Source organism: Phocoena phocoena, chromosome 11 (assembly GCF_963924675.1).
Source record: "Phocoena phocoena chromosome 11, mPhoPho1.1, whole genome shotgun sequence".
NCBI lineage: Eukaryota > Metazoa > Chordata > Mammalia > Artiodactyla > Phocoenidae > Phocoena > Phocoena phocoena.
This window is the reverse complement of record NC_089229.1, coordinates 50,183,159-50,207,631: the sequence shown is the minus strand read 5'-3', so window position 1 is coordinate 50,207,631 and position 24,473 is coordinate 50,183,159. Positions and strand designations below refer to the sequence as shown.

At 37.9% G+C, this 24,473-nt stretch overlaps 1 protein-coding gene across 3 annotated transcripts in view; it reads right to left on the bottom strand.

The window, feature by feature from the left end:
• Nucleotides 1-24,473, bottom strand: part of GRIP1 (glutamate receptor interacting protein 1) — a 438,413-nt gene that overhangs the window by 134,819 nt on the left and 279,121 nt on the right. For all 3 annotated transcript variants that reach the window (XM_065888290.1, XM_065888291.1, XM_065888292.1), the window contains exons 6-7: nt 13,807-13,882; nt 11,387-11,532 (exon numbers count right to left, since the gene is read on the bottom strand). In XM_065888290.1, coding sequence (XP_065744362.1) covers nt 11,387-11,532; nt 13,807-13,882 — 222 coding nt within the window. The remainder of the gene's footprint in view (nt 1-11,386; nt 11,533-13,806; nt 13,883-24,473) is intronic.

Sequence of the window (24,473 nt, the reverse complement as noted above, 5' to 3'; positions counted from 1 at the left end):
GTCCTTTGAAAGATAAACAAAATTGATAAACCATTAGCCAGACTCATTAAGAAAAAGAGGGAGAGGGCTCAAATGAATAAAGTTAGAAATGAAAAAGGAGAAGCTACAAAGGACACTGCAGAAATACAAAGCATCATAAGAGACTACTACAAGCAACTGTATGCCAATAAAATGGACCACATGGGCGAAATGGACAAATTTTTAGAAAGGCATAACCTTCCAAGACTGAAGCAGGAAGAAACAGAAAATATGAACAGACCAAACACAAGTAATGAAATTGGAACGGTGATTAAAAATCTTCCAACAAACAAAAGCCCAGGACCAGATGGCTTCACAGGCGAATTCTATCAAACATTTAGAAAAGAGCTAACACCTATCCTTCTCAAACTCTTCCAAAATATAGCAGAGGGAGGAACACTCCCAAACTCATTCTACGAAGCCACCATCATCCTGATACCAAAACCAGACAGAGATACTACAAAAAAAAGAAAATTACAGACCAATATCACTGATGTATATAGATGTAAAAATCCTCAACAAAACACCAGCAAACCAAATCCAACAACACAAAAAAAGGATCATACACCATGATCAAATGGGATTTATCCCAGGGATGCAAGGATTCTTTAATATACACAAATCAATCAATGTGATACAGCATATTAACAAATTGAAGAATAAAAACCATATGATCATTTCAACATTTGCAGAAAAAGCTTTTGACAAAATTCAACACCCATTTGTGATAAAAACCCACCAGAAAGTAGGCATAGAGGGAACTTACCTCAACATAATAAAGGTCTTATGTGACAAACCCACAACCAACATCGTTCTCAATGGTGAAGAACTGAAACCATTTCCACTAAGATCAGGAACAAGCCAAGGTTGCCCACTCTCACCACTGTTATTCAACATAGTTTTGGAAGTTTTAGCCACAGCAATCAGAGAAGGAAAAGAAATAAAAGGAATCCAAGTCGTAAAAGAAGAAGTAAAACTGTCACTGTTTGCAGATGACATGATACTATACATAGAGAATCCTAAAGATGCTATCAGAAAACTACTAGAGTTAGTCAATGAATTTGGTAAAGTAGCAGGATACATAATTAATGCACAGAAATCTCTTGCATTCCTATACATTCATGATGAAAAATCTGAAAGAGAAATTCAGCAAACAGTTGCATTTACCACTGCAACAAAAAGAATAAAATACCTAGGCATAAACCTACCTAAGGAGACAAAAGAACAGTATGCAGAAAACTATAAGGCACTGATGAAAGAAAGTAAAGATGGTACAAACAGATGGAGAGATATACCATGTACTTGGATTGGAAGAATCAACATTGTGAAAATGACTCTACTACCCAAAGCAATCTATAGATTCAATGCAATCCCTATCAAACTACCAATGGCATTTTTCACAGAAGCAGAATAAAAAATTTCACAATTTGTATGGAAACACAAAAGACCCCAAACAGCCAATGCAATCTTGAGAAAGAAAAACGGAGCTGGAAGAATCAGGCTCCCTGACTTCAGACTATACTACAAAGGTACAGTAATCAAGACAGCATGGTACTGGAACAAAAACAGAAATATAGATCAATGGAACAGGATAGAAAGCCCAGAGATACACCCCCGCACATATGGTCACCTTATCTTTGATAAAGGAAGCAAGAATATACAATGGAGAAAAGACAGCCTCTTCAATAAGTGGTGCTGGGAAAACTGGACAGCTACATGTAAAAGAACGAAATTAGAACGCTCTCTAACACCATACACAAAAATCAACTCAAAATGGATTAAAGACCTAAATGTAAGGCCAGACACTAGAAAACTCTTAGAGGGAAACATAGGCAGAACACTCTATGACATAAATCACAGCAAGATCCTTTTTGACCCACCTCTTAGGGTAATGGAAATAAAAACAAAAATAAACAAATGGGACCTAATGAAACTTAAAAGCTTTTGCACAGCAAAGGAAACCATAAACAAGACAGAAAGACAACCCTCAGTATGGGAGAAAATAATTGCAAATGAAGCAACTGACAAAGGATTAATCTCCAAAATATACAAGCAGCTCATGCAGCTCAATATCAAAAAAACAAACAACCCAATCCAAAAATGGGCAGAAGACCTAAATAGACATTTCTCCAAAGAAGACAGACAGATTGCGAACAAACACATGAAAGGATGCTCAACATCACTAATCATTAGAGAAATGCAAATCAAAACTACAATAAGGTATCACCTCACACCAGTCTGAATGGCCATCATCAAAAAATCTACAGACAATAAATGCTGGAGAGGGTGTGGAGAAAAGGGAAGTCTCTTGCTCTGCTGGTGGGAATGTAAATTGATACAGCCACTATGGAGAACAGTATGGAGGCTCCTTAAAAAACTAAAAATAGAACTGCCATACGACCCAGCAATCCCAGTATTGGGCATATACCCTGAGAAAATCATAATTCAAAGAGTCATGTACCACAGTGTTCATTGCAGCTCTATTTACAGTAGCCAGGACATGGAAGCAACCTGAGTGTGCATCAACAGATGAATGGATAAAGAAGATGTGGCACATATACACAATGGAATATTTACTCAGCCATAAAAAGAAACGAAATTGAGTTATTTGTAGTGAGGTGGATGGACCTAGAATCTATCATACAGAGTGAAGTAGTCAGAAAGAGAAAAACAAATACCGTATGCCAACACATATATATGGAATCTAAAAAAAAAAAAAAAAGTTTCTGAAGAACCTAGGGGCAGGACAGGAAAAAAGACACAGATGTAGAGAATGGACTTGAGGATATGGGGAGGGCGAAGGGTAAGCTGGGACGAAGTGAGAGAGTGGCATGGACATATACACACTACCAAATATAAAATAGATAGCTAGTGGGAAGCAGCCGCATAGCACAGGGAGATCAGCTCCGTGCTTTGTGTCCACCTAGAGGGGTGTGATAGGGAAGATGGGAGGGAGATCCAAAAGGGAGGAGATATGGGGATATATGTGTATGTATAGCTGATTTACTTTGTTATAAAGCAGTAACTAACACACCATTGTAAAGCAATTATACTCCAATAAGGATGTTAAAAAGATAAAGGGTACAAACTTTCAGCTAGAAGATGAATAAAGTCTGAGGATCTAATGTAAAAATTGTGACTATAGTTGATAACACTGTATTGTATAATATGCTAAGAGTGTAGCATCTTTACACCATGTATGTGTATATCAAATTATCATGATGCACACTTTAAATATCTTACAGATCTGTCAATTACACCTTAATAAAGCTGAAATAAAAACAAAACAAAAACAAAAAATTACACTACAGTCATTCTTGTTTAATACGGCCAACAAGAAATCCGTAGTAACCAAAAGCCCTCCCCCGCTCTTCCTATGGAAGGAAAAGTCATAAAATAAATAACTATTAGAGAATCGTGTAAGTTTTAAAAATCTTGAGTAAATTATGTCAGCACAGATTGGTACCATCTGTACCCCTTGACTCTGTAACACAGGCCTAAGGACTGCTATTCAGAATGATGTCCTTGATAACTGTATGTGTCTCTACCAAAGACCCAAGTATCTTTAATATATATTCTCAAAAACATTATTTAGAAATATTTTCAGCTAACGTTTAAGCAAAATAAGTATTCTGATGAATTTTAGAAAATAAAGCCATCCAGAACACATCATTTTTCAAATATTCTTTCTACTGAGGACTCCATGTTGTCACGGAATAAAGCCTCAGCTGCTGCTTAATCCAGGGTAATGGGAGACCTGAGGTTCATTTTAGGCAAGTGGAGCATGGAAACCGTGAACTTTAATTCCCTAGTAGTCAACAAAAGTTTAGTTTAGTTATGATAAACGCTTTACATGTATTCACTCGCTTAATCTTTTCATCAATCCTTTGAAGAAGTACTGTTATCATCCTTATATTAGAGATAAGAAAGTTGAAGCTTGGAGAGGCTAAGTAACTTGTTCAAGATCAACAGACAGCCAAGACTCAAAACCAAGTCTGTCTGACTTCAAAAGACACTACATTTTACTAAAGTTATTGTTTTCAGAACTTTTGCCCCGAGATGTTCAAGCTTTCCTTATATTTTATGTTATTTGGCTTCTAACATCAGGGCTCTGAGACCCAATCATTTGGTAGTACATTTTGACAATAATGAAGTGGAGGGGGTTTTCCCTATAAACATTTAAAATAATTAGTTTATATTTATTGAGCACATATTATGGGCCAAACACCACATATGCATTAACTCTTTTTCTCATCACAGCAACTTGTGAGTGTGGTAGTATAATTACCACCATTTTACAAAGGAAAAACCTGGCCTCCAGGACTCCACACTCTGCCTTGGTTCTCTGTCTCCATCACTTGATGTTCCTTCTCAATTTATTTCAAAGGTTCCTCATCACCTTTCTGATTTGTCACTACTGGAGAGACCCAGAGCTCCATCCTTGGGCCTTGCTTTTCTCTGTCCACGCTCACTTCCCTAAGGTGCCTCGTGGTTTTAAGGTCCATCTCTGTGCTGATGACTCAAAAATTTGTACCTCCTGCCCTAACCTCTGCACTGAATTCCAGGCTTAATGACCCATCTGTATACTCCATACCTCCACTTGGATGATGGATAGACACCTCAAACATAACATATCCAAAACTGAACTCTTACTTTTCCCCCAGACCTATTCCTACCAGTCTTATCTCAATACATTTTCTTTAAAATTTTAACGAAGACTAAATTCAACTTTAGTTAATAAAATTGATAGTTTCAATAGCTTTCCCAGACTACTGAATTTGCTAAAATTTGTGATCTGAGATTTACTAGAAAATATATCTCATTCCAGTGATGAGATATCAATATCTCTGCACAGGCACACACGTGTTTCCTACAAAATAATTTGTGTACTTTTAATAGCATATAAAGAAATTCAATATTTATATTTATGAGTATAGACACACACATGCTTCCTAAGATATAATGTGACATAATTTTAATAGTATGTAAATAAATGAAGGTATTAAAAGTAAAATAATGCAACAGGAATGTCCAAGTAGCAAATGAAAAGATGCTTCATATCATTATTCATCCTGGAAATGTACGTTCAATTTACCATGGGATATCACTACATACCCGTAAGAATAGTTAACATGAAACAGACTGAGAATACCAAGTGCTGGTGAGGACGTGAAGTAAGGAAAATTCTCGTATGTGTGGCATCTCTTACTTTCATCACCTGCTTTGGGAAAGTGCCATTCTTTGTCTTGTTCTGTTCAACACACATTCCTTCCTGCCCTGCCAAAGAGCAGAGGCTACACTATATCCCTGGACATAGTGATTACTGCAGTGGTCAGCATTTGCTCCAAGCTAAGTCACTCAGCATCTTTTAGGGGAGATTCAGTTTCATTTCTTTTTCTGGCATTATGAACTCACAACATAATATAGACCTGTGGCTGCCTTGGACCATCTGGTCATGACACAAGGAGAGCCTTTCCCAGGCAAAGAGACCTGAGAGACAGAACATCTGTGATATTACTGAACTTCTTCTGAAGTCAGGATATATCTTGACTCCCCACTTTTACAAGCTGATCAATTCCCTCTTTAAATTATTCTAAATTGGTTCCTGCCATTTGTACCTGATGGCAACTTCATAAACCAATGATCTATTGCTCCTCATTTTCCTAATTTAAGACCTTAAGCTTTCTATTGCAATTTTTCACCTATTTAGCTTTATCTAGGAGTGACAGAAAGGTGTCTCAATGGAGGTCCATGAACTTTAAGTTTTCTACATTCTTTCATAATTTTATTTCCTTTGTACTTCTAAATATCTCCTGGCTTCCTTTAAAGATAAATAGCTTTTTACTTTAAAAGTTTAATTATTGAGGATTTTTATATCACAATGAGCTCGACAGAGTAAATAGCATTATTCTTATTTTATAGAAGTAAAAGATGATACAAAGAAATGAAATCATTGAGTCTAATATCTAGGGAGATTGGTAAAAGGAAAGGTTAGTTAATATTTGATAAACAATAATTCTAATTGAAAGTATCCTATCTTCTGATTTTCTAAGGTACCATTTTTACTTCTTTCCACAAATTGTCATTCTCAATTATCTGACCTTATCTATTCCTAATCCCATTTTAACCCTGTTTTAGAAAAACAGGATTGAAAAAAGCAAGAAGGACAAAACAGAGAAAGGATAATAATTACAGGGGAATACTGAAAACAATCCAAGTAAGACGATTAGAATAAAGAAGGGTATTAACAAGTGAGAAACCGAGAATAGAGTATAAAAAAATAATTGGGGGGCTACCCTGGTGGCGCAGTGGTTGAGAGTCCGCCTGCCGATGCAGGGGACACGTGTTCATGCCCCGGTCCGGGAAGATCCCACATGCCGCGGAGCGGCTGGGCCCGTGAGCCATGGCCGCTGAGCCTGCGCATCCGGAGCCTGTGCTCCGCAGCGGGAGAGGCCACAACAGTGAGAGGCCCACGTATCACACACACACACACACAAAAATAACAATAATTGGGAGGTTAGAAAGGGAAGGAGAAAGAAAGGAAGACAGAGCATGAGCAACACAGTGGGAGAGAAAAGGCTGAGAGCAAGTAACCAAGTGCAAGAGAGCTGAATGGAAGAAAGAGAGAAAAAGGACTTTAAAAAGACATGAAAAACCCAAATCAGAGTTTGCTCATTTGCTGTATAAAGTTAGCAAAACTTAAATAATACAATAAATGTAGTATGCAGATAAATAATTTTCCAAAAATGCATCTTTTTATGATAATAAGAGCTCTTATACTAAGACTTTAAATTCAAAAGTCCTATCCTGGAAAAGGGAACACTCTTGCACTGCTGGTGGGAATGTGAATTGATACAGCCACTATGGAGAACAGTATGGAGGTTCCTTAAAAAACTACAAATAGAATTACCATATGACCCAGCAATCCCACTACTGGGCATATACCCTGAGAAAACCATAATTCAAAAAGAGTCATGTACCAAAATGTTCATTGCAGCTCTATTTACAATAGCCCGGAGATGGAAACAACCTAAGTGCCCATCTTCAGATGAATGGATAAAGAAGATGTGGCACATATATACAATGGAATATTACTCAGCCATAAAAAGAAACGAAATTGAGCTATTTGTAATGAGCTGGATAGACCTAGAGTCTGTCATACAGAGTGAAGTAAGTCAGAAAGAGAAAGACAAATACCGTATGCTAACACATGCATATGGAATTTAAGAAAAAAAAATGTCATGAAGAACCTAGGGGTAAGACAGGAATAAAGACACAGACCTACTAGAGAATGGACTTGAGGATATGGGGAGGGGGAAGGGTGAGCTGTGACAAAGTGAGAGAGAGGCATGGACATATATATACTACCAAATGTAAGGTAGATAGCTAGTGAGAAGCAGCCTCATGGCACAGGGAGATCAGATCGGTGCTTTGTGACCGCCTGGAGGGTTGGGATAGAGAGGGTGGGAGGGAGGGAGACACAAGAGGGAAGAGATATGGGAACATATGTATATGTATAACTGATTCACTTTGTTATAAAGCAGAAACTAACACACCATTGTAAAGCAATTATACCCCAATAAAGATGTTAAAAACAGAAAACAAAACAAAAACAAAAGTCCTATCCTGAAATCTGGTGTGAAACTAGATACAATCAGACTAGCTAGCCCAGATGTCGAGTACAGTATATTTAACAACTTAAGGTATGATTTAAAAAATCAGTAGGCATGTGATAGATTCTTTATTAAATTATATTAGGTAACTTTAGAAATAAATAATATTTATATCCTAAGAAAAATACTAGTTCCAGGGCTTCCCTGGTGGCGCAGTGGTTGAGAGTCCGCCTGCTGATGCAGAGGACGCAGGTTCGTGCCTTGGTCCGGGAAGATCCCACATGCCGCGGAGCGGCTGGGCCTGGAAGTCATGGCCGCTGAGCCTGTGCGTCCGGAGCCTGTGCTCCGCAACGACGGAGGCCACAACGGTGAGAGGCCCGCGTACCGCAAATAAAATAAAATAAAATAAAATAAAATACTAGTTCCAAATTAAAAAAAAAAAACAAGGAACTTTGATACATCAGAAAGGGCAAATAAACTACTAAGAAGAGTTTTTACAAAAAACTGATAAGAACTAATATCCCTAAAATACAAATAGTTACACAAATCAATAGAAAAATGAATACAGGGCATAAGCAGACAATAGGAGATGAAAATGGCTAGTGTTCATACAAAAAAGCATCTAGCTGCACTAGAAATTTTTTTTAAAAAGTAAACTAAGGGCTTCCCTGGTGGCGCAGTGGTTGAGAGTCCGCCTGCCGATGCAGGAGACACGGGTTCGTGCCCCGGTCTGGGAGGATCCCACATGCCGCGGAGCAGCTGGGCCTGTGAGCCATGGCCGCTGAGCCTGCACGTCCGGAGCCTGTGCTCCGCAACGGGAGAGGCCACAACAGTGAGAGGCCGCGTACCGCAAAAAAAAAAAAAAAAAAAAAAAAAAAAAAGTAAACTAAAATATAAATGCAATTTTTACTTAAATCAGAAAGATTAAAACCAATACTATTTAGTGTTGTATCTGGTGCTCTGTTGAGACAGGTACACTTAAAACATTGCTGGTAGTAATATATTATAAAGTAGGATAACCTTTCTGGAGGACAATTGGAATTATGTACCAAATATTTAAAAAAGAAATATGCCCTTCGACTTAATGAAGTCAGACACACAGACAAAGATTTGGGTTAAAAGGATATTCACTCCAGTTATCTATAATAGCAGTCTGTTGGGAAATGGTTATGTAAATACAGAATTTATTTTTGGGTGTGGTATAAAGTAGGAGATTAATTGAATTTTTTCCCATGTGGCTAACTAATTGACCCAGTATCATTTACTGACTAGCTCAACCATTCCCCACTGATGTAAGACTACACCTCTGCTTACATATCTGTAGTGGTCTGTGGCATTCAATTCTCTTCCACTGGGTTCTTTATTACCTCATGTAAATATTACATAGACTTAATGGCACAATTTTAGAATGAGTCTTGATATTGGATAGAACAAATTTCTCTGCTTTCATATTGTTTCAGAAACATTTTGGCTGTTTTCCCCCTCCCACTTTTCTTACATTTTAGAAACAGCTTATTAAAGTCCTCCAAAGATCCTTCTGGGATTCTGAGTAGAATTTATGGATGCATTTGAAAGAAATGATATATTTTAGATATCAAGACTTCCCACCCAAGTTCAGATGTAGGTCTTCATTTGTTTAAGTATTCTTTATGTATATGCATATCTGTATCTATATCAATATCTATATCTAATGGGAAGATACAACTTTTGTTGTATTTATTCCTTATAGGAACCTTATTATTTTATTGTTATTATAAATGGTATATTAAAAATTAACTTTCTGGTTTTGGCTGGTATATAGAAATGTAACTGACTTTTGTATACTGATCTTATATCTAGCAACTTAGAGAAACTTTTAATGAGTTTCCTTCCTGATGGCACTTTCCCCTATGTTAGGGGGATATCCGAGAACTCTGAGGCATGAAAATTGTCAGGCATGATTCAGAATGTGAATGTGAGTAGGGAAGAAGGAAGACAGGTGAGTCATCCTCTCCCCTCCTGACTCTGGTAATAATGAGATATGGAGGGCTCTGCTCTGAAATGGTGCCCATCCCCAGGGGGGGAGCCCTTGTCTCTCTGAGGTGGGCTGCTCAGAACTTACAAACTGTTGCTGTATTTAGATGGGAACTGGTTCCTTCTCATCCTTCAGGTTTTAGTCTACCTGTCACCTCTTCACTGACTCCTGATTGGCATCTGTCAGACCTCACCTGTGCCTGCCCTTATTCCCTATTACAGAATCCAGTTCATGCCTTTCATGGTAGGTAATGATCACTTTCTTTGTGTTTATTTGTTTGTTTGGTCATGTTCCTGTTTACTGTCTCTCCTCCTTGTCAATTGCAAACTTCATAAGAGCAGAGACCAGGTCTGTTTTGTTCATTTCTGTACTCTTGGTACCTGTCACTTAGCTTAAATATTAAAAAAAATGTATTTGTAGACTGAATGAGTTAAATATGTCAAACATCTGTTTCAATTTTTAATGTGAATAATAAATTGGATCATCAGTTAAAATATATCTTACTTGTATAATTTTATTTTATCTTCCTAACTGCCTTTTAAAATAGGCACTGCTGGTTTCCATGTGACAAATGAGGTAACTAAGGCACAGTGAAATAAGTAACATGGTGCAAACTAATAGCTAGAAATCAGTAGAATTGAAAACAGAACCCAAATCATCTAACTCAAAAGCCATACAAAACAATAAAAAGAGAAAGAAAAAAGGGAGAAAGAGAAGACAAGAGAAAGGAAGAATAGAGGGAGGAAAGTTCATTCATTCCTGACCTTTCCATCCTAAGGGCATATCATACCACTTATTCTGCTAAGAACTCCTTAACTCACACTTTAAGTCTTTTAGGAAGCCTCATACCTCTCAAAGACATTTCAGGCCAGTAGACAGATTAAGAATACGTTCAAGCAACACTGTTCTACGTGAATCATATAGAGCAGGAAATAAAAGGAGTTTACAGTTACAGAATAAGTGTTTTTTTCCTGGCTACATTTTACCAGGACAAAACTTGCTGGTTAAGGCAGGCACACAATCAAGTCTGATAATTGTAAGAAGTATTTACAACATGATTTAAGTTTCAGTTTCACGTTCCAGTTCATTCTATCATAATTTATCTGCCTTAGTCAACTTTACACAAAACTTTGGCTCTCTCTTCACACTGAAAAGCCACGTGAGAATATCTGAGAGGGTAGAAATAGAATTACTTTCTGTTGGAATCATTATTTCAAGAAAGAATATTGTACTCAACTTTCATTTTAATCAATGATACTATTTGTCCCCTTTCCTTTCTTCGTCCCTAAGTCTGATGATAAAATGGTAATTTCCATTAATTCTGATCACTGGCTTCACTCTGTGACGTAAAAAGAAGGAAAGGAATCCCCTACTGTTTCCAGTCTCCTTGTAGTAAAAGAAAAAGTACTAGCCCCTAAGTTAATAATACCACTTTTGTGATTTGGAGGGGGAAAACACTTTCCTGCCAAAGGGTAATCCACGTATAAGAGCCGATTGCTAGGTGAAACACACTGACAGAATGAGGTGTTATCATAGACTCTATCAACACAAGAATTCAAAATCGCTGAGAAGTACTTCTCACCTCTTTCTGAACTCAAACAGAGTAATATGGTATTGATGAAATTCTGTCTGCTACAGGAGGACATAACAGTTCCTTCTTAATCCAAAGTGGTTTATCAGGGATGGACAGTGACATGACGTAGAGCTTAGTTAGAGATCCCAACCTCAGGATCCGACATACCCATGACCGAGACATCATATTCGATCAGCAGCGTTGCTTCTTGTCCACACTGTTTGAGAATACTCATGGCCTCAGCATGTGCGGTTCCAAGAAGCCGAATCCCATCCACACTGAGCAACCTATCACCAGGTTTGATTGTGCCCTCTCTGAAGGGAGAATAAAGAAATAGTCATTAATTTAGCACCATGGGGCTTAGCATTAATAGTCACTTAGCCAAAGAGGCTCTTTCACACACATTCTACCATCTATCCCATTTGCATTTCCTTTTAAGCATCAAGTGTGACATTAAGAGAGTAAAGAGGTAACCCTGACCAGAAAGTTGCTGCAGTATGAAAATCAGTAATAAGAAAATAACTACACATTAGCAAATAACCAGGTCACCCACGATGAACTCCTGGGGTGTAAAAGTAATAAAGGCACATTTTCTCTTTTCTAGGTTTTTGCCAAAATGTCTAAAATTGATTTATTAGAGCCCGAGAAATAGCACTCACCTATTTTCCCAAAGCCAGGTGAGCAGAAAAGTCTGCTGGTTTCATTCAATTTATCACCAGTGAACCCAAGCTGGCAAGGGAACGCTGGTGAAAAATTTCCCTAGTCTGTAAATTTTCCTACTGATTTATAAGGCCATTTGGCGATCATTAAATTGATTCAGTCTCACATTCAATGGAAAAGGCAGGCAAATACTATTCTCCCTTCTGTGCCCATAGACACTCAAGGCACTGGGAGAAGATGCCTCAGGACAGTAATGACACCACTAAAATGTAGCCAGAGAGGCTACCAGATTATAACCCTCCTGCCTCAGGGAGGGTCAATGAAGATAAGAAAATCAGATGCGGGGATTACAAGTTTAGGATTTGGAAAGAATAAAAATGCTGACCTAAGTATCTTTCATCCAGCAACTCTCTATGTATTTTGACTCTAAATTTTTATCTTAAATTCTTAGATTTCCTTTAGTCCTCCATTAATTCGGTAACACGTTGCTCACAAACTAGTAGCCTGCTCCTGACATTTCTGTCGACTCAAACTCTAGAATGTTATTAAGAAATAGAAATATTCTCATTTGCTTCAGGAAGAATAATTCACAAGAAAAGGCAGGAGAAGGAAAAAAAACTGGCAAAATTTCCTTGGAAATTTTGACTTTGTATTATCCTCTGCAAAGGCAAATACACTTTAGTGCAGAGGAGAACCCGGTGTCTCCGTATTTTCTCATTTTATATTAAACATTGACTTAAAAAACAAACTGAGCTAACAGTATGAGCTTTGAAGGAAAATAAATCTGAATTTCTATCCTAGCTGGCAAGTCATTTAACCGTACTGGGCCTCAGTTTTGTCACCTGTAAATCTGGATAAAAATACCTGATTTAGTGGGTGGTTGTGAAGATAAGATAATGTCTGCCAAGTACTGAGCACAGTTCCTGGCCCATGGTGGTCACTCATCAAGCAGTATTTATTATTATTATTACTATTTCGAGTGCTTAAGAAAGGTTTTTAAAAATCCATCCTAGGCTGAAACATAGTGCAGAGTCAGGGGTAATCAGTGTGTTTTCCTCCTCTCCTTCAACTATATCTAGTGGCAGGCATTGTGTTCCCTACCATTATGGAGCAGACTTTTCGCTGTGGGAAATTAGTACAAAGATAAGCATCTCTTGAGACATCTAAGTTGTGAGTTTACTTGGGACCCGCAAGGTTTATTGTAGGAAAGCTGAAGGAGCTTCTATCAGATGTTCAAATTAGCCAGGAAGAGAATGCTCTAAACACTAACACTGACAATATTCCTTCCTTTTTACTAAAAGTCCCTTCTATTCTGACATACATAATCATCAGCAAAGGGTGATAATCGTGATAAGGACGTCGGCAATAGTAAGAGTCAGAGAACACCACCACCTGTCTTTTCAGGTTAGGATATTACCAATTGGAGAGGATGCATTTCAAGGACCTGCTGTGAAAGGGCCAGCTGCCTTTTTTTTTTTATAATTAATTTTTATTGGAGTAGAGTTGCTTTACAATGTTGTGTTAGTTTCTACTGTACAGCAAAGTGAATCAGCTATACATATACATATATCCCCTCTTTTTTGGATTTCCTTCCAGGATGAAAGGCCTCCTGCAAGGCACCATAAATCTCTAATCTTTGATAAAACAAAAAACCTTGAAAGGTATGCATTATCACCTACATTTTACAGTTGGAGGGAACTGAGCTTAGAACTGTTAAGTCATTTGCCAAAAACACAGGGTAGCAAGCATTGAATCTGGAGTCAAACTTTCTTCTGATTCTGCAGCCTGAACTCTTTTGTTTTCACATTCCAACATATTTACTTAAGACCTATCTGTTACTATGAAATTTCTAATTCATCAACTTCTATGCCAAAGTCCCCAGCTTTATTTAATCTATTTGGATAGTGACACAGAAAGATGAAGTTTACCTGTCAGCAGGCCCTCCAGGACGAACACATGTTATTACGACCGGACGAGATTTATTTCTATCATCGTGTGCTCCCCCTAGCAAAGAAAAGGAATACGGCTCAAAAAATGCTCTCATTGCTGCCATTAAGAAATTCACTTACAAAATGCCCGCTGAGAAACTGAAACAAATGTTATTGTTGTATATGGAGGAATACTTACAATGTTTCCTTCTGGCACAGAACAGACTTAAAAACCTTATTCATTTTATACAGAATATATTGTTGAAGTCAACATTTCTCCTCCTCTCAATAAATATATGGCTGTAATCGGGGTGAGATATAAAATGTTTAACAACTACTGTGATAAGAGCATCAAATAATTATAAATACTAGCCCAATGAGAACAGCTGCTGGCTATAAACAAAGTGTAGGTGGGTATATTTGGTGTCAATCAACCTGGGCTGTTATACTGGTGAGTCTACAACGTGACATGAAGCAAAAACTAAAGGAAAAAAAAAATCCGAATATTAAAAAAAAGAAAAATTCAAGTGGCTGAAGTGGCCTCCATTAAAAACGGGGTGTTTGGGCTTCCCTGGTGGCGCAGTGGTTGAGAGTCCGCCTGCCGATACAGGGGACACAGGTTCGTGTCCCGGTCCGGGAAGATTCCACATGCCGCGGAGCGGCTGGGCCCGTGAACCATGGCCGCTGAGCCTGCGCGTCCGGAGCCTGTGCTCCGCAACGGGAGAGGCCAGAACAGTGAGAGGCCTGCGTACCGCAAAGAAAAAATTAAAAAAAAAAAAAAAAAAAAAAAAAAAAAAAAAAAAAAACGGGGTGTTCAAAATATTAGTGCATTCTAAAAGCACTACATTTTTAGTGCCCACCATATTTTTTTTTTACATCTTTATTGGAGTATAATTGCTTTACAGTGGTGTGTTAGTTACTGCTTTATAACAGTGTGAATCAGTTATACGTATATATATATCCCCGTATCTCTTCCCTCTTGTGTCCCCCTCCCACCCTCCCTATCCCACCCCTCTAGGTGGTCACAAAGCACTGAGCTGATCTCCCTGTTCTATGCGGCTGCTTCCCACTAGCTATCTTTTTTACATTTGGTAGTGTACATATGTCCATATATACACTACCACTCTCTCACTTTGTCCCAGCTTACCCTTCCCCCTCCCCATGTCCTCAAGTCCATTCTCTAGTAGGTCTGCGTCTTTATTCCCACCTTGCCCAGAGGTTCTTCATGACCGTTGTTATTTTTTTAAGATTCCATATATATGTGTTAGCATATGGTATTTGTTTTTCTCTTTCTGACTTACTTCACTCTGTATGACAGACTCTAGGTCCATCCACCTCACTACAAATAACTCAATTTCGTTTCTTTTTATGGCTGAGTAATATTCCATTGTGTATATGTGCCACACCTTCTTTATCCATTCATCTGTCCATGGACACTTAGGTTGCTTCCATGTCCTGGCTATTGTAAATAGAGCTGCAATGAACACTGTAGTATCCCCCACATTTGATGTGGGTTTTTACAAATAATTAATTAATTTATTTATTTTTAGCTGCATTGGGTCTTCATTGCTGTGTGAGGGCTTTCTCTAGTTGAGGTGAGCTGGGGCGACTCTTTGTTGTGGTGCGTGGTCTTCTCATTGCAGTGGCTTCTCCTGTTGTGGAGCATGGGCTCTAGGCATGCGGGCTTCAGTAGCTGTGGCACGTGAGCTCAGTAGTTGTGGCTCGCGGGCTCTGGAGCACAGGCTCAGTAGTTGTGGCGCATGGGCTTAGCTCCTCCGTGGCGTGTGGGATCTTCCCGGACTAGGGCTCGAATCCGTGTCCCCTGCATTGGCAGGTGGATTCTTAACTACTGTGCCACCAGGGAAGTCCCTGATGTGTTTTGATGTTACATTTTACATCTTTTTATTTTGTATCCCTTAATAAATTTTTGTAGTTATAGCTAATTTTACTACTTCTGTCTTTTAACCTTCATACTAACTTTATAAGTGGTTGATCCACTACCTTTACCATATATTTGACTTTACCAGTGAGATTTTTTCTTTCATATATTTTCTTATTTATATTTAGGGCCATTTCTTCTCAGCTTAAAGATGTCCCTAAAGGGACATTTCTTGTAAGGCCAGTTTAGCGGTAATGAACTACTTTTGCTTTTGCTTGTCTGGAAAACTATCTCTCCTTCAATTCTGAAAGTTAACCTTGCCAGGTAGAGTATTTTTGGAAGTTTTTTCCTTTTAGCACTTTGAATATATCACGTCACTCCCTTCTGGCCTGCAAATTTTCTGCTGAAAAATCAGTTGATAGTCTTATGGGAGTTCCCTTGTATATAAAGAGTTGTCTTTCTCTTTCTGCTTTGAGTCTCTATTTAACTTTTGACAGTTTAATTATGTGTCTTGGTATGGATCTCTTTGGGCTCATCTTGTTTGGGATTCTCTGTGCTTCCCAAACCTGGATGTCTATTTCCTTCCACAGGTTAGAAATGTTTTCAGCCATGATTTCTTCAAATAAGTTTTCTGCCCCTTTTTCTCTCTCTCTTCTCTTTCTGGGACCATTATAAAGTGAATGTTAGTATGCTACATGTTGTCCCACAAGTCCCTTAAGTTATTCTCATTTTTAAAAATTCTTTTTGCCATTCTGTTTGGATGATTTCTACTACCTTGCCTTCCAGGTCACTGATCTGTTCTTCTGTTTCAACTAGTTTGCTATTGAATCCCGCTAGTGGATTTTTCAGTTCAGTTATTGTATTCTTCAGCTTTATGACTTCTGTTTGGTTCTTTCTTATGTGTTCTTTCTCTTTGTTGAAGTCCTCACTGTGTTCTTCATTCTTCTCCTGAGTTGGGTGAGCATCTTTATGACCATTACTTTGAACTCTTTATCAGGTAAATTACTTATCTCCATTTCATTAGGGTTTTCTTTTTTTTCCTGAAGTTTTGTCTTGTTCCTTTATTTGGAACATTTTCTTCTGTTTCCTCATTTTGCTTGACTCTCTGTGTTTGTTTTGATGTATTATGCAAAACAGCCATCTCTCAGTCTTCAAAGATTGTCCCAGTCTCAATGTGGCCCTTTCATAATTTCTTGGGGAGTAGGAATTCAGCTGTTTCTGGGGTTCTTTTCAGAGTAAACTGTTTTATGTGTAGCTGTATGTCTGTTGTGTCTGTGGGAGGAACTGAGTTCAGGATCTTCCTACCCAGCCATCTTGAACCACCCTCTATCCACTTCCACTTTCTTAACTATTGTTTGCATGACCTGATTTCCTCATACATTACCATCCTGGCTGCCCATCTGGATGGTCTCTAGTTTGCCAGTATTTGATAAATATGAATGTTACCATCATACGACATATTTTGTTTGTTTGTTTTAATTTTATACAGCATGTTCTTATTAGTTATCTTTTTTTTTTTTTTTTTTTGCAGTACGCAGGCCTCTCACTGTTGTGGCCTCTCCCATTGCAGAGCACAGGCTCCGGATGCGCAGGCTCAGCGGCCATGGCTCATGGGCCTAGCCACTCCGTGGCACGTGGGATGTTCCTGGACCGGGGCACGAACCCGTGTCCCCCGCATCGGCAGGCGGACTCTCAACCACTGCACCACCAGGGAAGCCCTAGTTATCTATTTTATACATATTAGTGTGTATATGTCAATCCCAATTTCCCAATTCACCCCACCCCCCACCCCCCCGCTTTCCCCCTTTGGTGTCCATATGTTCGTTCTCTACATCTGTGTCTCTATTTCTGCCTTGCAAACTGGTTCATCTGTACCATTTCTCTAGATTCCACATATATGCATTAATATACAATATTTTTCTTTCTGACTTACTTCACTCAGTATGACAGTCTCTAGGTCCATCCACGTCCCTACAAATGACCCAATTTCGTTCCTTTTTATGGCTAATATTCCATTGTATATATGTACCACATCACCTTTATCTATTCATCTGTCGATGGGCATTTAGGTTGCTTCCATGATCTGGCTATTGTAAATAGTGCTGCAATGAACATTGGGGTGCATGTGTCTTTTTGAATTATGGTTTTCTCTGGATATATGCCCAGTAGTGGGATTGCTGGGTCATATGGTAGTTCTACCTTTAGTTTTTTAAGGAACCTCCATACTGTTCTCCATAGTGGCTGTATCAATTTACATTCCCACCAACAGAGCAAGAGACTTCCCTTTCCTCCACACCCTCTCCAGCATTTATTGTTTGTAGATTTTCTGATGATGCCCATTCTAACTAGTGTGAGGTGATACCTCATTGTAGTTTTGATTTGCATTTCTCTAATAATTAGGGATGTTGAGCAGCTTTTCATGTGCCTCTTGGCCATCTGCATGTCTTCTTTGGAGAAATGTCTATTTAGGTCTTCTGCCCGTTTTTTGATTGGGTTGTTTTTTTTTTTTAATATTGAGCTGCATGAGCTGTTTATATATTTTGGAGATTAATCCTTTCTCCGCTGATTCATTTGCAAATATTTTCTCCCATTGTGAGGGGTGTCTTTTCATCTTATTTATGGTTTCCTTTGCTGTGCAAAAGCTTTGAAGTTTCATTAGGTCCCATTTGTTTATTTTTGGTTTTATTTCCATTATTCTAGGAGGTGGGTCAAAAAATATCTTGCTGTGATTTATGTCAATAGGAGGTTCTTCCTACGTTTTCCTCTAAGAGTTTTATAGTGTTCAGTCTTACATTTAGGTCTTTAACTCATTTTGATTTTATATTTGTGTATGGTGTTAGGGAGTGTTCTAATTTCATTCTTTTACATGAAGCTGTCCAGTTTTCCCAGCATCACTTATTGAAGAGACTGTCTTTTCTCCATTGTAATCCTTGCCTCCTTTGTCATAGATTAGTTCACCATAGGTGTGTGGGTTTATCTCTGGGCTTTGTATGCTGTTCCATTGATCTATATTTCTGTTTTTGTCCCAGTACCATATTGTCTTGATTACTGTAGCTTTGTAGTATAGTCTGAAGGCAGGGCGTCTGATTCCTCCAGCTCCATTTTTTTCCCCTCAAGATTGCTTTGGCTATTTGGCGTCTTTTGTGTCTCCATACAAATTTTAAGATTTTTTGTTCTAGTTCTATAAAAAATGCCATTGGTAATTTGACAGAGATTGCATTGAATCTGTAGATTGCTTTGGGTACTATAGTTATTTTCACAATGTTGATTCTTCCAGTCTAAGAACATGGTATATCTCCCCATCTGTTTGTGTCATCTTTGATTTCTTTCATCAGCATCTTAGAGTTTTCTGAGTACAGGTCTTTTACCTCCTTAGGTAGATTTATTCCTAGGTATTTTATTCTTTTTGTTGCAATAGTGAATGAGATTGTTTCCTTAATTTCTCTTTCTGATGTTTCATTGTTAGTGTACAGGAATGCAAGAGATTTCTGTGCGTTAACTTTCTGTCCTGCAACTTTACCAAATTCATTGATTAGCTCTAGTAGTTTTCTGGTGTCATCTTTAGGATTATCTATGTATAGTATCATGTCATCTGAAAACAGTGACAGTTTTATTTCTTCTTTTCCAAATCTGTATTCCTTTTATTTCCTTTTCTTCTCTGATTGCCATGGCTAGGACTTCCAAAACTATGTTGAATAATAGTGGCGAGAGTGGACATCCTTGTCTTGTTTCTGATCTTAGTGGTAATGGTTTCAGTTTTTCATCGAGAATGATGTTTGCTCTAGGTTTGTCATATATGGTCTTTATTATGTTGAGGTAGGTTCCCTCTGTGCCCATTTTCTGGAGAGTTTTTATCATAAATGGGTGTTGAATTTTGTCAAAAGCTTTTCCTGCATCTATTGAGATGATCATGTGGTTTTTATTCTTCAATTTGTTAATCTGATATTTCACATTGATTGATTTGTGTATATTGAAGAATCCTTGCATCCCACTTGATCATGGTGTATGATCCTTTTAATGTGTTGTTGGATTCTGTTTGCTGGTATTTTGTTAAGGACTTTTGCATCTATATTCATCAGTGATATTGGTCCGTAATTTTCTTTTTTTTGTAGTATCTTTGTATGGTTTTGGAATCTGGGTGATGGTGGCATTGTAGAATGAGTTTGGGAGTGTTTCTTCCTCTGCAATTTTTTGGAGGAGTTTGCAAAGGATGGGTGTTAGCTCTTTTCTAAATGTTTGATAGAATTCACCTGTGATGGCATCTGGTAGTGGACTTTTGTTTGTTGGAAGATTTTTTAAAAAAAAATTTGTTCATTTTATTAAGTAATTAATTCATTTTTGGCTGCATTGGGTCTTTGTTGCTGTGCACAGGCTTTCTCTAGTTGCAGTGAGTGGGGGCTACTCTTCGTAGTGGTGCGCAGGCTTCTCATTGCGGTGGCAGCTCTTGTTGCAGAGCACGGGCTCTAGGCGCATGGGCTTCAGTAGTTGTGGCACGTGGGCTCAGTAGTTGTGGCTCGTGGGCTTCAGAATGCAGGCTCAGTAGTTGTGGCATATGGGTTTAGTTGCTCTGTGGCATGTGGGATCTTCCCAAACCAGGGCTCGAACCCCTGTCTCCTACATTGGCAGGCTGATTCTTAATCACTGCACCACCGGGGAAGCAGTTGGAAGATTTTTAATTACACTTTCAGTTTCATTACTTGTGACTGGTCTGTTCATATTTTCTATTTCTGCCTGGTTCAGTCTAGGAAGGTTATACCTTTCTAAGAATTTGTCCATTTCTTCCAGGTTGTCCATCTTATTGGCATAGAGTTGCTTGTAGCCTTCTCATGATGCTTTGTATTTCTACAGTGTCCATTGTAACATCTCCTTTTTTATTTCTAATTTTATTGATTGGAGTCCTCTCCCTCTTTTTCTTGATGAGCCTGGCTAAAGGTTTATCAATTTTATTTATCTTCTCAAAGAACCAGCTTTTAGTTTTATTGATCTTTGCTTCTATTTCATTTATTTCTGCTCTCATCTTTATGATTTCTTTCCTTCTACTAACTTTGGGTTTTGTTTGTTCTTCTTTCTCTAGTTCCTTTAAGTGTAAGGTTACATTGTTTATTTGAGATGTTTCTTGAGGTAGGATTGTATTGCTACAAACTTTCCTCTTAGAACTGCTTTTGCTGCATACCATAGGTTTTGGATCATCGTGTTTTCATATTCATTTGTCTCTAGGTATTTTTAAATTTCCTCTTTGATTTCTTCAGTGATCTGTTGGTTATTCAGTAACATTGTTTAGCCTCCATGTGTTTGTGATTTTTACGTGTTTTTCCCAGTAATTTATTTCTAATCTCATAGCGTTGTGGTCAGAAAAGATGCTTGATACGATTTCAATTTTCTTAAATTTACCGAGGCTTGATTTGTGACCCAAGATGTGATCTATCCTGGAGAATGTTCTGTGTGCACTTGAGAAGAAAATGTAATCTGCTGTTTTCAGATTGAATGTCCTATAAATATCAATTAGATCTATCTGGTCTGTTGTGTCATTAAAAGCTTGTGTTTCCTTATAAATTTTCTGTCTGGATGATCTGTCTTTTGGTGTAAGTGAGGTGTTAAAGTCCCCCACTATCACTGTGTTACTGTCAATTTCCTCTTTTATAGCTGTTAGCATTTGCCTTATGTATTGAGGTGCTCCTATGTTGGGTGCATATTTATTTATAATTGTTATATCTTCTTCTTGGATTGATCCCTTGATCATTATGTAGTGTCCTTCCTTGTCCCTTGTAACATTCTTTATTTTAAAGTCTATTTCATCTGATATGAGTACTGATACTCCAGGTTTGTTTGATTTCAATTTGTATGGAATATATTTTTCCATCCCCTCACTTTCAGTCTGTGTCCCTAGGTCTGAAGTGGGTCTCTTATAGACAACATATACACAGGTCTTGTTTTTGTATCCATTCAGCGAGCCTGTGTCTTTTGGTTGGAGCATTTAATCCATTCACTTTTAAGGTAATTAACGATATGTATGTTCCTATAACCATTATCTTAATTCTTATGGGTTTCTTTTTGTAGGTCCTTTTCTCCTCTTGTGTTTCCCACTTAGAGAAGTTCCTTTAGCATTTGTTGTTAGAGAAGTTCCTTTAGCATTTGTTGTAGAGCTGGTTTGGTGGTGCTGAATTCTTTTAGCTTTTGCTTGTCTGTAAAGCTTTTGATTTCTCCATAGAATCTGAATGAGATCCTTGCCAGCTAGAGTAGTCTTGGTTGTAGATTCTTCCTTTTCATCACTTTAAATATATCATGCCACTCCCTCCTAGCTTGTAGAGTTTCTGCTGAGAAATCAGCTGTTAACCTTATGGGAGTTCCCTTGTATGTTATTTGTCATTTTTCCCTTGTTGATTTTAATAATTTTTGTTTGTCTTTAATTTTTGCCAATTTGATTACTATGTGTCTCGGCGTGTTTCTCCTTGGGTTTATCCTGTATGGGACTCTCTCTGCGCTTCCTGGACTTGGGTGGCTAGTTCCTTTCCCATGTTAGGGAAGTTTTCAACTATAATCTCTTCAAATATTTTCTCAAGTCCTTTCTCTCTCTCTTCTCCTTCTGGGACCACTATAACGCGAACTTTGGTGCATTTAATTTTGTCCCAGAGGTCTCTTAGCCTGTCTTCACTTCTTTTCATTCTTTTTTTCTTTATTCTGTTGCATGGCAGTGAATTCCACCATTCTGTCTTCCAGGTCACTTATCCGTTCTCCTGCATCAGTTATTCTGCTATTGATTCCTTCTAGTGTACTTTTCATTTCAGTTATTGTATTATTCATCTGTTTGTTCTTTAATTCTTCTAGGTTTTTGTTAAACATTTCTTGCATCTTCTTGATCTCCGTCTGCATTCTTTTTCCGAGGTCCTGGATCTCCTCACTATCATAGTTCTGAATTCTTTTTCTGGTAGGTTGCCTATCTCCACTTCATTTCATTGTTTTTCTGGGTTTTATCTTGTTCCTTCATCTGGTACATAGCCCTCTGCCTTTTCATTTTGTCTATCTTTCTGTGAATGTGGTTTTCGTTCCACAGGCTGCAGAATTGTAGTTCTTCTTGCTTCTGCTGTCTACCCTCTCACCATCATGTAACATTTAATGTTTGTCTGGTAGAACAGAGTGCCATTTCCCAAATTTGGCACTGGTAAAGAGGTCAGCTTAAAGAACCTAAGAGAAAATTTAAAAGGCATTCACTGTTCCTGATGAAAGCAAATGCTTCCTTTATGTTCATTGCTATTACAAGAGATTTATTCAGTCTGGTTGGTAAAATCTCTACTTCAGTATTTTCTTTCAATCAATTTGATGGATTCTTTTAAAATTCTTCCTTAATTAAAAGAGAAAATTCAGATTTTTTTCAGAAAAAAATTTTTTTAATGAAAATCATGACGATAAGTTACAGCACATGTTTAACCATATTTATATAAATACCATTATGTAACTTCCTTTTTGCAAGGTGATCATAAAAAGATAGGTGTACTTTCCCCTGAGGGCTATTGATTTAGAAAAGGAAAGGGGCTGAAGACAGCAAGAACCCTTTCCACTATATTGATTTGGAGGTCCAAATACAAGTATATAACAGTGAATACATGTTAAAGTGTGAGAGAGATAACTCTAAATTTATTGGTATGTGACATTTTGTCATTATTTGAAATAATGAGCCAAGTTTAGTTTGTGCTTCACTTACGTTCTAGATGTTTGGAACTGTAAAGCATAATAAAGACCACTCAGAGACCAGTGGTATTTTCAATCCTGGTTGCCCATTAACATGACCCACCTAGCATGCTACTAGAAAAATATCAATGCCAGGGACACCATGCAGACCAAATCTGAATATTGGGGTCCATATGTTAAATGAGTACACATACCTAAAATTTTATAGTTGAGAATGATTAGAGAAATTTCCTCATCCAAAGTGAAAAGCAAATTGGTGGCAGAGTGATTTTTTCTTTCTTTAAAAAAAACTTATCATAATTTTTTTCATCTATTTAAAAATTTTTTTTATTGGAGTACAGTTGATTTACAATGTTGTGTTAGTTTCTGCTCTACAGCAAAGTATCTCCACTCCTTTTTAGATACTCTTTCCAAATAGGTCATTACAGAGTATTAAGTAGAGTTCCCTGTGCTCTACAGTAGGTCCTTATTAGTTATCCATTTTATATATAGTAGTGTGTATATGTCTATCCCAATCTCCCAATTTATCCCTCCCTCCCTTCCCCCCCACCAGTAACCATAAGTTTGTTTTCTACATCCGTGACTCTCTTTCTGTTTTATAAATAAGTTCATTGATTTTTCCTGTTAACCTAAACCATCTTCTGGCTTGGTGGCAAAGAAATTAACAGAAATTTAACTCTCCATGATATAGGCCAGAACATCATTTTTCATTGTATGGGTACAAGTTTCTATCGTTTGGGCAGTGAAGGTGTTTGGATCTGTGACATATAGCATTAGAAACGTAATTCCATTCATCAGCTAAAAGCCTGTTTTTTTGTTAAAAGATCCATCCTAATTGGGTAAGAAGAAATTCTCCAGCACTAAATGAATATGCTTCATCTGCAATATCTTCCCCTCCCTCTTCCCTGAATGTCCTGGTATTCCCCATTGATCTAAGTTAAGCTCAAATCCCATCTATGCCATAATGTTTCAACTGCCATGATAGCATTTATCCACAGTACTTTCTCATTCTGCAACTCTGTTTGCGATTAACCAGTAACTCTTAAGGGATGGGCAAAGGCCACCTTTGGAGCTAGAAGACCCTCCAGATGGGCCTCAAATT